The 16,909-nt window shown below is 38.3% G+C and overlaps 1 protein-coding gene across 2 annotated transcripts in view; it reads left to right on the forward strand.

Annotated features, from left to right (window-relative positions):
- Window positions 1-16,909, forward strand: part of Zdhhc15 (zDHHC palmitoyltransferase 15) — a 99,721-nt gene that overhangs the window by 26,744 nt on the left and 56,068 nt on the right. For both annotated transcript variants that reach the window (XM_090327025.1, XM_090327027.1), the window contains one exon: window positions 11,544-11,638. In XM_090327025.1, the coding sequence (XP_090183151.1) occupies window positions 11,544-11,638 (95 nt within the window). The remainder of the gene's footprint in view (window positions 1-11,543; window positions 11,639-16,909) is intronic.

Raw genomic sequence — 16,909 nt, forward strand, 5'->3', positions numbered from 1 at the left:
CCATTAATCATTTTAAACAAAAGTTCAACTCATTCTTTGTGAATTCATTTGCATTGTATGGCTTGCATACTAAACGTTTTGGTTTCTCTTCTAAAGCTTCATGTCTATAATTATTTACCCTCTCACATACTGATATATTTACTCTTTAATAAAACTGTCTTGAGCCTATTAAATACTCCCAGAATTCACATGTGAAGTCTTATCTCCTAGTACTTCAGAATGTGGCCTTATTTTGATATAGTGTCTTTAAAGAGACATATTGGGTTAAAATGAGATCACTGAGGGCAGAGACTAACCCAGTATGATGGATGCCCTTGCAAGAGAAGAAAATTTGGACACATATACGGAAGGAATACCATATAAAGACAGAGGAACAATTGGCATGCCAATGAGAGGCCTCAGAAGGAAGGAATGCTGCTGACCCCTCCATCTTGAATTTTTGGGGGGATGTTTACTGTCTCACTGTTACATGTTCACATCCCACCCCCTCTATCATTCTTTGTTTTTTTTTTTTAATTTACTTTACCATTGTTTTAGAGGTGATATACAGTAGAGTTACCTTCACATACATCAGGTCATAAGTACATATTCTTTCTCATAGCGTCATCTGTTCACTCATTCTCTCCCATTCCCTCCTTTCTATCTCCACCCCACCAGTTACATAGTTCATTCTTGATCTTGGAGCTTCCAACTTCCAGAATTGTGAGAAAATACATTTCTGTCATTAAGGTACCCAGTCTATGGTAGTTTATTGGGGCCTAAACTAGTTGAAGAGCTTAGTCAGATTTTCATTTGAATATCCAGATCATAATAATATCTGCTTCGTGTCTGCTTTTTACTACTAATCTTAATTTTGGGGTGATACATTAAGCACCAAAAGGTTGAGAGAGCACTTGGAGGAAAAACTTGGGGCCACAGTGGGGGGGAGGGAAACGGGTACCAAGACATGTGAAAGGGTATCAATGTATGTGAATTAATGCACCTTCTATCTGGCAAATATCATGTAATCCTTTTACTAATTACAATAAAAAAAAGAATTCCATTGTGTATATACAGCACATTTTATTTTATCTATTTGACCAATGATAGGCATATAAGCTATTTCCATAGCTTTTGGTGGTGACGGGGGCTACAGTGAACATAGGGGAGCAAGTGGCCACTGTCTCCTGATTGTTCATTGCTTTACTAGGGATGGTAAGAATATACAAAACAGCAGTGAATGCCTGCAATCCATGCTCACACTCCTGGTAGAGGCCTAGAGTTTATACAAAATATGAATATTTTATGCAGATGATAGAAATGATATTAAAGAGAAACAAGAGCATTTAGTCACCATAGCTGTTTTTCTTATTACATTGCATGTGTGCTGAAACTTAAGTCATTCTTAATGTTCATCTCTATTTTTATATCAATTAGAAAAGGATGAAGAGATTGTATTTGATGTTTTCATATGATATGAAAAAGAGTTTGAAAGCTTTTTGGATGTTTCCCAAATAAGTTATTTTCAACAGGGTGTAACAATTTTTTATTTTGTTTGTAACATAGATAAAAGTTATATAGCCAGAACTGATGAGTCAAGGGTAAAATTTAGCTTAATAAGGCCAGTTGTTTCCATTAATATAAAGGTTATATTTCTATATTTATTCTAAGGATATCTTTTTTACAAGGCAGGCTCATAAATTAGTATTAATTTTAAGGAAATCATCAACCTTTGAAAATATGTTTTAAGTGATGGGTACCAAGACATGTGAAAGGGTATCAATGTATGTGAATTAATGCACCTTCTATCTGGCAAATATCATGTAACCTTTTTATTAATTACAATTAAAAAAAAACTCATGATAATGTATGCTAAAAAAAAGAAAATATGTTTTAATAATATAACTTACCCTTATTTTTGAGATAGTTTCTAAATTTCCAAATTGTTATTCTAATTTAACAGTCTTCTCAATAAAACCTCAATGAATATGCAAAATTCTCTAATTGTAACATATAATGATTAATATGATATATTGCATATTACATATGTTACATATGATACATGGTATAAAAGAGAAGGAAAAGCGATAACTCATGAACAAATAATTTGTAACAATGTCAATCATTGTTTTCTTAATAATAAAATTGCTTTTTTTTATAAAAAAAAAAAAAACTTGGGGCCACAATGTGGTATTATATACCTTTATTGTTTAGGAAATCTTCAGTTCCATTTTCTGTTGTTATCTCAGTGTTCTTAATAATACCCTATTTTTTGTCAGTTATGGGAGTTGAACTCTTGGCCTGGGTGTTGTCCCTGAGCTCTTCAGCCTGTAGATACTGCCCTACCCCTTGAGCCACAGCACCACTTCCAGTTTTCTGGTGGTTAATTGGAGGTAAGAGTCTTACAGACTTAGAGTACCCAGGCTGGCTTTGAACTGAGATCCTTAGATCTCATCCTTCTGAGTAGCTAGGATTACAGGGGTGAGCCACAGTGCACAGCTAATAATATCCTATTTTTGACAACACAAACTACGAAGTCCAAGCTGTGCATTTGACAAAGGCTGATATTGAGGAGCTCTAAAAATTCACTTGCAAAAATCAAAGAACCCAGTTAAGAAATGGGGAACAGATCTAAGTAAACACATTGAAGGAGAAAGCATACAAGTGGCTAACAACACAACAAGGCTCTGCACTACTAGTTATCAGGGAAATGTTCAACTACAATGAGATATTAGTTTACTGTAATGAGAATGGCTGTTTGCAATAAAAAGTTAAACAAATGTTGGTGAATATGTGGATAAAGGGAAACCCTTGTAGTGTTATGGTGACAATGTAAAGTAGTATAGCCAATATAGCAGCCAGAAAGGAGATTTCTCAAAAGTCAAAAATGGAATCATTGCACGATCTAGCAATCCTATTTGTGTGGCTAAATAGCCAAAAGAAATTCAGTCTCTGTGTTAAGACATCTATACCGACATCCTCATGTTTACTGCAGCATTGTTCTCCACAATGAGAAAATAGAAATAGCCTAAGGGATCCTCAGCTGATGAATGAATAAGAAAAATGTATGTTAACAATGGGACACCATTCACTCATGCACTCATTTAAAAAAAATGGACTAAGCTGGGTACAGTGGCTCACACCTGTAATCCTAGTTCCTTGAGGCTGAGATCAGAGGATCAAGGTTCAAAGCCAGCCCAGGCACAAAAGGACCTGAGATTCTTATCTCCAATTAACCTCTAGAAAATGGGAAGTGAGGCTTGACTCAAGGGTAGGGTGGTAGCCTTGAGCTGAAGAGCTCAGGGACAGCGCCCAGGCCCAGTTCAAGCCCCATGACCCACAAAAATAATGGACTAGTGTCATTTTCAACAACATGTGTGAAACTGCAGGTCAATATGTTAGATTAAATAATCCAGGCAGAAAAAGACAGATATCACAAATTTCCACCATATGCCTGGCTGTTCCCTTACTCTTTTTTTTTTTTTGCCAATCCTGGGCTTGAGCTGAGGGCCTGAGCACTGTCCTTGGACTTTTTTTTTTCTCAAGGCTAGAGCTCTACCACTTGAGCCTCAGCACCACTTCCAGCTTTTTTCTATGTATGTGGTACCAAGGAATCGAACCTGGGTCTTCGTACATGCTAAGCAAGCATTGTACCACTAGGCCAAACTCCCAGTCCCAGTACATACTCTTTTGTATTTGGCTTCTTTCTCCAGCATTTGTCTACATTGCTGTAACTATGCATAGTTTGTTCTATACATTTCTGAGTAGTATTCCATATTATAGACATGACACAATTTTTCATTTATTAGTTTAGAAACATTTAGGTTGTCATTTCCAGTTTGGAGCTATTTTGAATGAAGCTAATTAGAACATGCATGTATTATCTTTATAGGAATCTTCTCATTTCTCTTGAGTAAATACTTAGGAGTGGGAGTTTTGGTTCATATGGTGTGTTTAATTTGGTAAGTAACTTTCAAAGGATTTTCCAATGTAGCTCTACCATAGTATATCCCCAGCAGTGATATGTGGCTATTCAACTTGCTCAGATCTTTTCTCTTACCTAATTTTTAAAACCAATTTGTTGTTTGATGTTTTTAAAGCATTCTTTTGACCATGATGGCATCTCCTCATGGTTTTCATTTACACTTCTATGACTAATGATGTCAAATATCTTCACAAGCTTCTTTGGCATCTAAATCTTCTCTTGTGAACTCTGTGGCTAAGTCTTTGGATTTTATTTATTTTTTGGTGCCAGTCCTTTGGTTGAACTCAGGGCTTGGGTGTTGTCCTTGAGCTTTTGTGCTCAAGGCTTTTGAGCTCTACCACTCCAGCCACTGCTTTTTGGTGGTTAATTAGAGATAAGAGTTTTTCAGACTTTTCCTGCTCAGGCTGGCTTTGAACTGTAATCCTCAATCTTTGGCCTCTTGAGTAGGTAGGATTACAGGCATGAGGCTCAGGCTCCCATCTTCTTTTGCCTATTTTTTTAATTGAGTTGTTTCTGTTATTGAGTTGTAAGATATCTTTAAATGTCTGGCACAAGTCTCTGTCTTTAAGCAAATCTGATTTCCTCCCTGAAGATAAAATTAGGATGAATGGGTGGAAGTTACTGGGAGGCGACCATAATATAAGGAAAAAAATATGTCTAATCGAGTTTTCCAACTATAATTGAATGGGCTGCCCCAGGAGTTGGTAACTTCCTCATTACTCAAACAAAGGCTGGGTGACTAGTTGTTAGCGTTAATAATGTAAAACAGACTTATGCTTCTTTAGACCATTGTACCAAATAACATCTAAAGTCTGTTAAACTCTGAAATGTTATAATGTTAAAATAAATAAAGTCAACATCATGCTAATGATATAGATTTATTAGTTGCATCAACAAAAGATAATATATTTTAAGAGAACCAACCTGTAGTTGGTAGAATTCCTACCACTTTTCCAGCCAATAAATCCTGGTTCATAAATCCCATGCAGATAACACAGAATCTCTATTCCCCTTTAGAATCTGCTGTGAATATTTCTGACATGGTCAAAATAATGGATCTACTTAATCTAAATTACACGTACAAATAATTATTCTGAGCTAGGGAAGAAGCCAAAGATTATTCCCCAGGGGTCGGGAGTGTAGCCTAGTGGTGGGAAGAGTGCTCGCCTAGCATGCAAAAGCCATGGGTTCAATTCCTGGGTACCACATACACAGAAAATGCTGTAAGTGGTGCTATGGCTCAAATGGCAGAGTGCTAACTTTGAGCAAAATTGTCTAAGGACAATGCTCAGGCCCTGAGTTCAAGCCCCAGGACTGGCAAAAAGAAAGATTATTCCCCAAAAGATTAGCTCTACATACTTTTTTAGATACCCCCCAAAAGGCCAGAAACAAACCAGTGCTCTCCTTTTATGAAGCCATGAAATGCATGCCCCATAAGTCTGTGTAAATTTTATTACTATAATAAAAATAAACCAGAAAATCAAAAAATAGGCCAGTAAGTGTTAAGAAGAATGAGAAAGGGAAAAACATTCCTGGTGTTTAACTCCTGGGAAAGTGTGTCTCATATATTCACACATTGTAATCTATTAGTTCCCACAAAAACCCTTCTCAGTCATGTGTTTTAATTTTACATACACAAAAGCTTAAGTATATACTTCATATATGTGTTATTTAGAAATATACTTAAGCATATATATTTTATATATTCACACATGCATAAATATATGATTGTATGTATGTATACATGTACGTATGTACGTATGTATTTGCACACATGTATGCAGGCACACCCATGTTTGTTTGGGGTTTTTTTGCCAGTCCTGGGCTTGAGCTCAGGGCCTGAGCACTGTCCTTGGACTTTCTCAAGGCTAGAGCTCTACCACTTGAGCCTCAGCACCACTCCGGCTTTTTTCTATGTATGTGGGGTACCGAGGAATTGAACCCGGGTCTTTGTGCATGTTAGTCAAGCACTCTACCACTAGGCTAAACTCCCGGCCCTCACACCCATGCTTTTGACAAGTTTTACCAGTTTCTCTAGATTTGTTTTTGTTTGTTTGTTTTGTTATTGTTGTAGTGGGGAGGAGTGGGTGGTGCTAAAGATCTAACCCAGGATTAATAACATCCTAGGTAAATGCCTATAGGATCAGCCCAATGACATATAATTACTAAGTAGCAAATCCAGAGTCAAAACCCAGTCATCTGAATACAAATGTGTGTTTCATTCAATGCCCATAGCACAACAAAAGGGGAGTCTTCCTTAACATTCTTTAACATTCATAAACATTCATAAACATGGAAAATCTGTGTCTTGTTCACTTGGTATTGTTCACCAAATCCTAATACATACTGACCTAGAATCTCTTAGAAACTTAAAAAAATATTAAGTTTTGTTTAATCTGGGTAGGTAAAGTACTTGCATAGCATATACTAGGGTCTGGGTTTGATCTCCAACACTGCAAAAAGAAAATAAAAACCTAGGGGCCGGGAGTTTGGCCTAGTGGTAGAGTGCTTGCCTAGCATGCACGAGGACCCGGGTTCAATTCCTCGGTACCACATACATAGAAAAAAGCCGGAAGTGGTGCTGAGGCTCAAGTGGTAGAGCTCTAGCCTTGAGAAAGTCCAAGGACAGTGCTCAGGCCCTGAGCTCAAGCCCAGGACTGGCAAAAAAAAAAGAAAGAAAATAAAAACCTAAATAGAATTTGCTTTGCATAGTGACTGACAGAGGTATGAGACTCATTCCTGCCCCCTCTAAAAGAATTGGTATAGATTAACCACTAACCTTTACGAAATAAAATGTAAAATATGAATTGATGAGTGGTAAATGACTAATGGATGATTAAGAGAAATTTGTATACTTTAGATAAAGCCCTAACTTATTTGTTTGTTAGATATTTATTTTTCACACATTTTTATTAGCATGGATTAGTGGTACAAGGTTTCATTTAGATATGTCCCTATATCTGTACAATGCATCTTGATTAGACACCACCTCCATCGCTCTCCCTCATTTCCACTCCCACATCTCCAACCAAGCTCAGTAAGTTTCTTTGTTCTATTTTCACACATATGCATCAAGTACTTTGACCATATGCAGTTCATTTACACTCTCTATTCACCCCCTTTTCTACCACTGGTACCCCACACTCCAAGACAGTATCAGTTTTATATTCCTGACATTCATTTTATGCTAATTATTTAAAGAGGTTTCATGGTAGTCCACACTTGAATCAAATCAATCCCCTCATTTACTCTTACTTTTCCCATCCCCATTACCTTGTTACTCAACAGCTTTCCGTGAATTTCATTTTTCATCTGTGAGTTTCATTCAGAGATGTGAATTCTGGGCTGTGAAAGCCTCAGCCCAGAAGCCCATGCAGACACCAAGTCACTCACAGAAAGTTTATTGTCAGTAATCTCACAGGCTGACCCTCTCGGGTGGGCGGGGACAGCACTTGTCCTTGAGCAAGGGGCTTTATGTGGCTAGGGGGATGGGGATGGAGAATTTCACTAGGGGCAGGGAGTACTCCACAGTCTGGTTTGTGTGAGACATGGAGTTTGTGAGGTGTGTGAGAACAGGGGATTTTGTTGTGGCTGGACTAAGTTTTATGGTTGCAGTTTTCTGTGTCACCTGATAAGATAAGGCCTGAGTCAGCTAATTTCAGGGAAGTGCCTGTGACACCAGATTTGGGTAAAGGGCATGCTTTACAGCAGGGCCTAAGATAGTGGGGTGGCTCCTAAGGTAGAGGAGGCTAGGTTAACATTTTGTATATTCGGTATTTAATACCCTGACCTTTGAAGTTAATATCAGTAAGTTATACCCTTTCAAAACATAGTACTTTGTGTTGGTGCCAGAATTTGATCCCACCATCAGAGTGACCGCTAGGGTTTATCTGGCTAAAGTCTAGAAATAATGAGAAAATTTCAAATACTACCAGTAGGTAAATCATGAAGTGCTCTTACATCCCTATCTTGTCCTCTTCATTTTGTCAAATAACCGATACACTAGGCATAGCTCTCTGTTAGAGTTTAGAAAGCTGAGTAAGTAAAGTAAGGCAGTGAATTCACCATTAAGATGAACACCTCAGAGCTGGATGCCTGTAACCCTAACTACATGGGAGCCTGAGATCTGAGGATCACCGTTTGAAGCCAGCTTGGGCAGGAAGTCTGTGAGACTTCAGTTAACCACCCCCGAGAAAAACTAGAAGTGGAGCCGTGACTCACGTGGTAGAGTAGTAGCCTTGAGGGGAAAAAAGCTCAGGGACAGCACCCATCATCCCTCAAGTTCAACCTCAACCCCATCCCTCGAGTTCAAATCCAAGGACTGGCGTATAGGCATGAGAACACATATGTGTGTGCGCGTGTGCACTCACGCACGCACACCCCATACACACACAGATCAACACTTCATTGTTAAGTCTTCTGCTCAAAGGGAGATGTGTCTGTCTAGCTGCCAAATTTCCCTTTATCATGATCTGGGGATTTCTATCCTGAGCCAAATTGGGGGATTTTAGTGAGGCCTCTTAATTACTAAAGCTAGGACTAAAGATCCCATTTGAATTACAGATATAATTGCAAGGTGCTCCTCTCTACCTGTTTTCCCCCATCTACCGATATAATTGCTTTTAGTCATCAACTGATATGAAAGACATTACAGGAAATACTTTTTTTAAAAACCCAACTGTTTCCAACAATAGCTTTTAAAGAAAAAAGTATGTTAGATAATTGCCACAACAACAGCCTTTCGTATTTATGTGTCAGAAAATATGTAGTAAAGATGATTTCCATTTCTTTTCCTCCACTTAGGTGCTTGTCTTGTTGCATGCAGAGTATTCTATATGACACACACACACACACACACACACACACACACACACACACACACACACACGCACCACATCGAAAATCACTCATTTTCCAGTAGTCGCTGGGAACATCACCTAAAAAAGGGATTCTGCGTCCAAAAATGTTGCTAATGACAATCTCATGCTCTTTATACCAACCAGTCTGATTCTGTAATTTTCTTTATCAAGGTGTTGATGAATTATTTTATTGGAAAAGAGCTGAAGTCGTTAGTGTAGAAATTATTATGAAAAGGGGCTGTTCCCATTACAACACAGTGACTAAACACAGAACAACTGCATGCATGGTTGGAGTTTTTCATTGGTATTTGATTTTGTTCCTTATGAATGATTTCTGTTCCTCTTGCAAGCCTTTGCACCTGGTAGAAGGAAAAGGGGAAAAAGACACTTGAAAGGTGTGTGGCTTATCATGTGGTAACACTTCTTCAGAGGCTTCTGATGTCCCATGACTGTGATTGTACCATGTAAGTGAAATGTTCTACCTGTTTACCATTTCATTCCAATATCAATGAGTAGTAACTGTTTAGAGGAAGAATTCACTTGCTGTTGGGTTTTTCTAGGGAGTTGAAACCTCATTGAAGCATCATACTTAAAAAGAAAGGTATCAGGTGAACAAATGCAGTCATGGTATGCAGTATTCACTATATGGGAAGTGAACTATGTAACTTGTGGGCAGGGATGGAAGGGGAAATGGTGGGGAAAGCAAAGGGAGAGGTGATATTGTCCAAAAAGAAATGTACTCACTACCTAACTTATGAAATGATAACTGCTCTATATAACACCTTAGTAATAGTAATAACATTATATTAAAATATAATAATAAAGCATTGCAAATAAAAATGTTTCCTTCCCTATAGTTTATAATGATAATTGTAGGCGTAGAGCACTAGCCTTGAGCTGAAGAGCTCAAGGACAGTGCCCAGGCCCAGAGTTCAAACCCCACGAGTGACAAAAAAAGAAAATACAATTGTAGGTACCTGAGTTAATTATAAAGACATATGTTGCATAGGTTAAAAGCAGAGAAAGAATGGAGTTGTATGTATTTGAGACCATAGCTTAGGGAGGCAGGAAGAGAGTGGGGAGGAAAAGAGGGAGAGAGAAAGTGGCTCAAGGGACCACTACTCCTAGCTACTCAAGAGGCTGAGATGGGAGGCTTGTGGTTCAAAGCCAGCCGGGGCACTAAAGTTCGAGAGACTCCTATCTCCAATTAACCACTAGAAAACAAGAAGTGAGGCTGTGGCTCAAGGGACAGGGCAGTAGCCTTGAGCTGAAGAGCTCGAGGGACAGCACTCAGGCCCAAAGTTCAAGTCCCATGACCCACAAAAAAAGAAAGAAAGAAAGAAAGAAATGAGAGAGAGAAAAAGAAAGAAAGAAAGAAAGAAAGAAAAGAAAGAAAGAAAGGAAAAAAGAAAGAAAGGAAAAAAAGAGAGAAAGAGCCAGGTACAGTGGATCATGCCTGTAATCCTAGCTACTCAGAAGGCTGAGATCTGAGGATCGAGGTTCAAAACCAGCCCTGGCACAAAAGGACCAAAGACTCTTATCTCCAATTAACCTCTAGAAAATGGAAATGGGGCTTGGCTCAAGGTTCGGGCAGTAGCCTTGAGCTGTAGAGTTCAGGGACAATGTCCAGTTCAGGGGTTGGGCTACTGCCTTGAACTGAAGGGCACAGGGATGGCACCCAGGCCTTGTTCAAGCCACATGACCCCCTCCCCCAAAAAAAAGAAAGAAAAGAGGGAGAGAGAAAGACAGAGGAAATATAAACAATGAGACTCGCCTATAAAGAATAGTCAGTTTGGTCATTGGCAGAAATAGACTAATTGCCTACTTATAATGTTGAAGAGCTTCCTTCTTGTGATGGGAGACTAGGCAAATGGCCTGCCTGTGAGGCCCCGATTCCTCATAGTACTACTTCAGAGTGACCCAGGAGAAGTGTGAACTAGATTCTTGGGCTCTATTTCAGATTATGGCTTCAGAATCTTTGGTAAAACGATTGGCAATGTGCATTCTAATAGCCTCTCTGGGTGATGCTGAGGCAAGCTGAAATTGCAGTTATTATTGTAAGGAAGAGTGTTCTGGACAAATAATGAAGAACTCTGAGTTCTGTTTCTACTGTTTCTATAACTTTGCTGGGTAGCTGTTACCAAATCACTCAATCTCTCTGTGTGTTTGTTACTTCTCTGTAAAATGAGAAGATTGAACTAGCTGAGCTCTATACCCCTCCCAACTCTGATTTTTATGTAATCTGAAGTCTAGTCCCTTTTCTAGCAATCTGTTGAATGCCCATGATTTATTTAGTATCAAGATTCCTCATTTTCCCCTCATCTTAAAAAAAAAAGCAGACGAAGTTTATACGAATCTTTGGAGTACAGGAATGAGACACAACTGTTTCCTGTTGAATAGTTACAATGGACCAAGCAAAAGCCACCCATATCCCATCTCTAGTGTCCTTATAGCACAATCAATTGGAGCTGGGCACTAGTGGCTCATGCTTGTAATCCTAGAACTGAGCATTGTGGTTTGAAACCAACCTGAACAGGAAAGTCTCTGAAACTTCTATTAACCACTAAAAGACAGAATTGTGGAGTTGTGGCTCAAGTGGTAGAACACACACCTTAAGTGAAAAACCCAAGGGACAGGCCCAGACCCTGAGTTCAGTTCCTACGACTGGCAAAAAAAAAAAAAGGATGAAAAGCTTAGGTACTATTTTTTTTTAATTTCAGTTATCTACCTCATACTCTACCATACTATCTTCGTGTTCTTTGCGTGGACCTACTGGAAGTCTATCTTTACACTCCCACAGCAGCCCAACCAGAAGGTAAGACTATTGCTTACTTCACAAAGGCTAAGGACAGAGAAAAGGAGAGATGCCAATGAAGTCAGAAGAGAACAAAAAGAGGAACAATTACGGCCGGGAGTTTGGCCTAGTGGTTAAAGTGCTTGCCTAGCATGCATGAAGATCCGGGTTCGATTCCTCGGTACCACATACATAGAAAAAAGCCGGAAGTGGTGCTGAGGCTCAAGTGGTAGAGCTCTAGCCTTGAGAAAGTCCAAGGACAGTGCTCAGGCCCTGAGCTCAAGCCCAAGACTGGCCAAAAAAAAAAGAGGAACAATTAACCTTCTATTACAAAAGAAAGTCAAAGTGATCTCTTTTTTTTTTCTTGAGATCTTACTGTGTTGCCCAAGCTGGCTTCAGATTCTGAGGGTCACCTGATTCTGTGACCATAATCATTGTCATGCCTGGCACAGGATAGATAGAGGTGATAAAAAGTGTTTATTTTATCACAATAAAAATATATTGAAAACATAAATGTAAGACCTAAACCTATAAAATTCTTGGAATGAAACGTAGGGGGAAATCTTCATGACCTTAGATTTGGCAGTGAATTCTTAGCTATGATAACAGATGCATAAACAACAAAGGGAAATACTAAATAAATCTGACATTACCAAAATTAATTTCTTTTAAACATCAAACAACACTATCAACTGCTGGGTGTCACTGGCTGAAGCATGGAATCCTAGCAATTTAGGAGCTGAGACCTAGAGGATTGAGGTTTGAAAGCAGTACAGGAAGAAAAGTCTTCAAGGCTCCAGCTTCAGAATAACCACTTTAAAGCCAGCTAGGAGGCATAACTCTAGTAGTAGAATGGCGGGTGAGCAAGCAAGCTGAGCAAGTATAAGGCCTTGGGTACCTCCCCCCAAAACCACCAAAAAACCTTGCCATAATAGAAAAAAAAACCACTATCAAAGTGAAAAGGCTATTGAAAGAATAGGAAAAAATATTTTCAGTGACTACACTTGATATGTCAAGTGTTCACATGTAGAAACATGCCTTACAAGTCAACAATGAAAAGAAACCAGCTTAAAAACAGAAAAAAGACTTGACTAGACATCTCTCCTCCAAAGAATCCATACAAATGTTCAATAGTACATGAGAAGTTGCCTATTGGTCATTTAAAGAGATGCTATTAAGACCATGACCACAAGGAAAGCCAAAACTGAGTGAATGAATGAAAGAACAAATGAATACTAACAAGTGTTGGTGGGGATGTAATGAAATCAGAATCTTCCTAAGTTGATCCTTAGGAATATTAACTGTTACGCCTGGTAAGAAAAACCACCTGTACAGTTTCTCATAAACTTAAATGTAGATTGCCATGTGATGTATTTTCTCAAAATAATTGAAATCACGTTCTCAAGTAATTATACCCAACTATTCATACCTGAAAGATAGAAGCAATACAAGTGTCCATCAATGAGGGAAAGCGGAGGAAGAAACAGAAGTCTGGGCCTAGTGGTAGAGTGCTTGCCTAGCATGCACAAAGACCCAGGTTCGATTCCTTGGTACCACATATGGAGAAAAAAGACAGAAGTGGTGTTGTGGCTTAAGTGGTAGAGTTCTAGCCTTGAAAAAGCCCAAGGACAGTGCTCAGGACCTGAGTTCTAGCCCCAGGACTGGCAAAAAAAAAGAAAAGAAATAGAATATTATTTGGCTATGAAAAGGAAGAATACAGTGTTCATATGTGCTATACCATGGATGATTATTGAAGACATTATTCTAATTGAAAGACATCAAACACTAAATGCCACACCATTTTGATTGTGCTGACATGAGCTGTTTAGAAAGGCAAATCCATAGTTAGAATGTAGATTCCTGCTTGGCAGGGTGTGAGCCTCGGGAGCAATGGAGATTGCTTAATGAATAGACTTTCCTCCTGGGGTGATGAAATATTCTAGAACTAGATAGTGGTGATATTTGTACCACATGTCACTCACTGAATTGTACACTATAAAATGTACCCTTTAAAAAGCAATGTGCCAAGCTATGTGAATTTTAGCTCATTAAAAACACTTATTTCCTTCATGTGATTTATGAATAAAGTAGAATGGCTGAGTGATTGGGAATTTTACTGGCTTAACCTGAATGAGATAATGACAGGACTTAGCCAAGTTCTGCAAATCTCTACAATTGAGACTACGCCTTTTTTCACTTATACTTTGTAAAATGCAAAGGCAAGTATGTTGGGTTTATTTAAGATAGCCGCATTATTAATTTCTCTAGAATCAAGAAGATTCTAACCTATTGCCAATTGTTGCAGCCAAAATACATTTTATTGGCTCCCTATGTTCTATTGCTCAATAAGGCTTGGTTACTGCCAGAAATACTGAATCCATGATAAGGTTGTATTTCACACCAACGACAACTTGTTGAATGATATTCATTCATCATAACATATTCATCAGACACAAGGAGAAACAGTTCTGCCTGCACCCTTCGAAAATAGGTACAGTGTGCCATAAAGAAATTACATTCACAAAGATATCTCAAAAGTGAAAGTGCTACCACATGGTGCTACATTTAATTATCACAATTAAAAATTAATTTAAAACTGGTTTTGTGTTATTCCATAGAATTGTTCTTCTAAGAAAAAAACCAAAAGGTTTTTTTAAATATGTTTTGTATTATAATTAATAGAAGTGTTACATTATATTCACCAGATAGAAGGTACATTACTTCACAAACATTGAAACCCTTTCTCATGTCTTGGTCCTCATTTCCCTCCCCCCACCCCCACCCTTCATCTTGTTTTCCCCCTTCCCTATCTGATTTCAAATATCCAAATAAGCATATATACAATATATCAGATAACAAGGTAAAATACTGTAACAATATGAGATGACCAAGGGACAGCAAAAGAGATGAGAGATAACATAGTACATTAAGAAAAATAATCACTCATTACATGGCTTTTGTTTTAATAACCTGGAGGTCCTTTCATTTAGCATCATACTATATGGCCTTATGTGTCTATGTTTTGCTCTATTGTAAATCTCTGCTAGGAGAGCCCAAGGTTTCTACTGATTATGACGAATGAGGGAAACCATTGAGCCTAAGTTCCTTTGAGTCTGGCTTACTTCACTTAATATGATTTTTTTCTAAGTCTTTCCATTTCCTTACAAATGGGGCAATGTCATTCTTTCTGACAGCAGCATAGAATTCCATTGTGTATAAATACCACATCTTGTTGATCCACTCATCAACTGAGGGGCATCTGGGTTGGTTCCATTTCTTTGCTATGGTGAATAGTGCTGCAATGAACATCGTTGTGCTAGTGGATTTAGTATGTCCTTGTTTCTGGATGATTGGGTAAATGCCAAGTAGTGGAATTGCTGGGTCATAGGGGAGTTCTATGTTTAGTCTTTTGAAAAACTGCCATACTGTTTTCCATAGTGGTTGAACAAGTTTGCACTCCCACCAACAGTGTAGTAGTGATCCCTCCTGGCTACATCCCTGGCATCATCTTTTATTAGATTTCTTGATCATGGCCATTCTAACTGGAGAGAGGTGGAATCTAAAACCCAAGGTTTTTATATTAACTTACACTTAGTTACTGTTTTTTTTTGTGTGTGTGCCAATAATGTGGCTTGAAGTCGGGGCCTGAACATTGTCCTGAACAGTAGCATTTTTAAAACAATTTTTTTGCCAGTCCTGGAGCTTGAACTCTGTGCCTGAGCACTGTCCTTGGGCTTTCTCAAAGCTAGATCTCTACCACTTGAGCCACAGCACCATTTCTGGCTTTTTCAACGCATGTAGTACCCAGAAATCGAACCTGGATCTTCATGCATGCTAGGCACTCTACCATTAGGCCACACTCCCACCCTGAACACTTGCTTTTTTTTTTGCTCAAGGTTAGCAATCTACCACTTGAACCAAGCTCCACTTCCAGCTTTTTGGTGGTTAGTTGGAGATAAGTGTCTGCAGTCTTTCCTAGTCAGTCTGACTTGGAACCACAATCCTCAGAATTCGCCCTCCTGAGTAGCTAGGATTATAGGCATGAGCTACTAGTGCCTGACTTCTTTTTCTTTATAAAGGAGAAGACTTGTATAGAGAATATCCAAAGAGAATAGCCAAAGAGGAACGACAAGGTGTTCACTGTCATTAGAAGTCAGGAAAATTCTAAATAACATCACAGTAAGATTCTACTACATACTAATAATTAAAATCATTAAAGTTAGAAAGATTGGCAATAGCAAATATTTTATAGTAACCCCCAAAATGGAACTATAAAATACAATTTTAAATTACCTACTATTACCCAGCATGTTGACACGAATGTTGTGAGGTATTCATTATTTTCTTTGTTTTATAAGTGAAGCTTAACAAGTGTCAGAAACTTTTCAAAGAGTTTTTTTTTCTAACTACTAAGTAGCAGGGATAAGATTTAAGTACAGGAATTCTGAACAGACTCTTGTTTTCTCCTTTGTCACTCTTTGCCATACACTAAACAAAGTTTTCCAATTTGTATTACTTTGGTAAATCATTGGCCTATCTTTGGCAAGATTAATGAATGATAGCAGTTACACAGCAACAAGCTAAATGCTAAACACTTCTAATCACACTGTGAGGATATCTAAATTTCTACTCATTTGCAAGGTGAAGATATTCAGTCAGTATCACAAGCAAGTTCCATGCAGCTTCTCCAAGACTTTATCATGAGCATTCCCTGGGAAAAGCACTTGAAAGCCAACAAGCATGGCAGCAAGATCTGTATGCAACATCATCGTATGGTATAGAGGATTCGAAAGAGTACAAATCTTGGAATCAGGTGAACGAGTTTGAGGACTATCATTACTATTTACTGATTGAGTATAACTTTGGATAAGATGCATAGTCTCTTTCTCTTCTTTATATAGGAAACAATACCACTTAACGCACCTAATTATGAAGATTGAGATAAAAATCAGATAATAACACCGTGATAAATTAACCAGATCAACTTAGAAGCTAAACCAGTACCTAAATTTCAAGGAAGAATAACACCTATATTTTTCTAATTCTTTATAAGTATCTTTAAATTATTTAATTTTAGGGACTGGGAGTTTGGCCTAGTGATAGAGTGCTTGCCTAGCGTGCATGAAGACTCGGGTTCAATTCCTCGGTACCACATAACATAGAAAAAGTCAGAAGTGGTGCTGTGGCTCAAGTGGTAGAACCTTAGCCTTGAGAAATCTCAAAGACAGTGCTCAGGCCTTGAGTTGAAGTTCCAGGACTGGGAACAAATTTTAATTTTAATTATTTAAGTAA

The sequence above is a fragment of the Megascapheus bottae genome, chromosome X (assembly GCF_031878675.1).
Source record: "Megascapheus bottae isolate mThoBot1 chromosome X, mThoBot2.hap1, whole genome shotgun sequence".
In the NCBI taxonomy this organism is placed as follows: domain Eukaryota; kingdom Metazoa; phylum Chordata; class Mammalia; order Rodentia; family Geomyidae; genus Megascapheus; species Megascapheus bottae.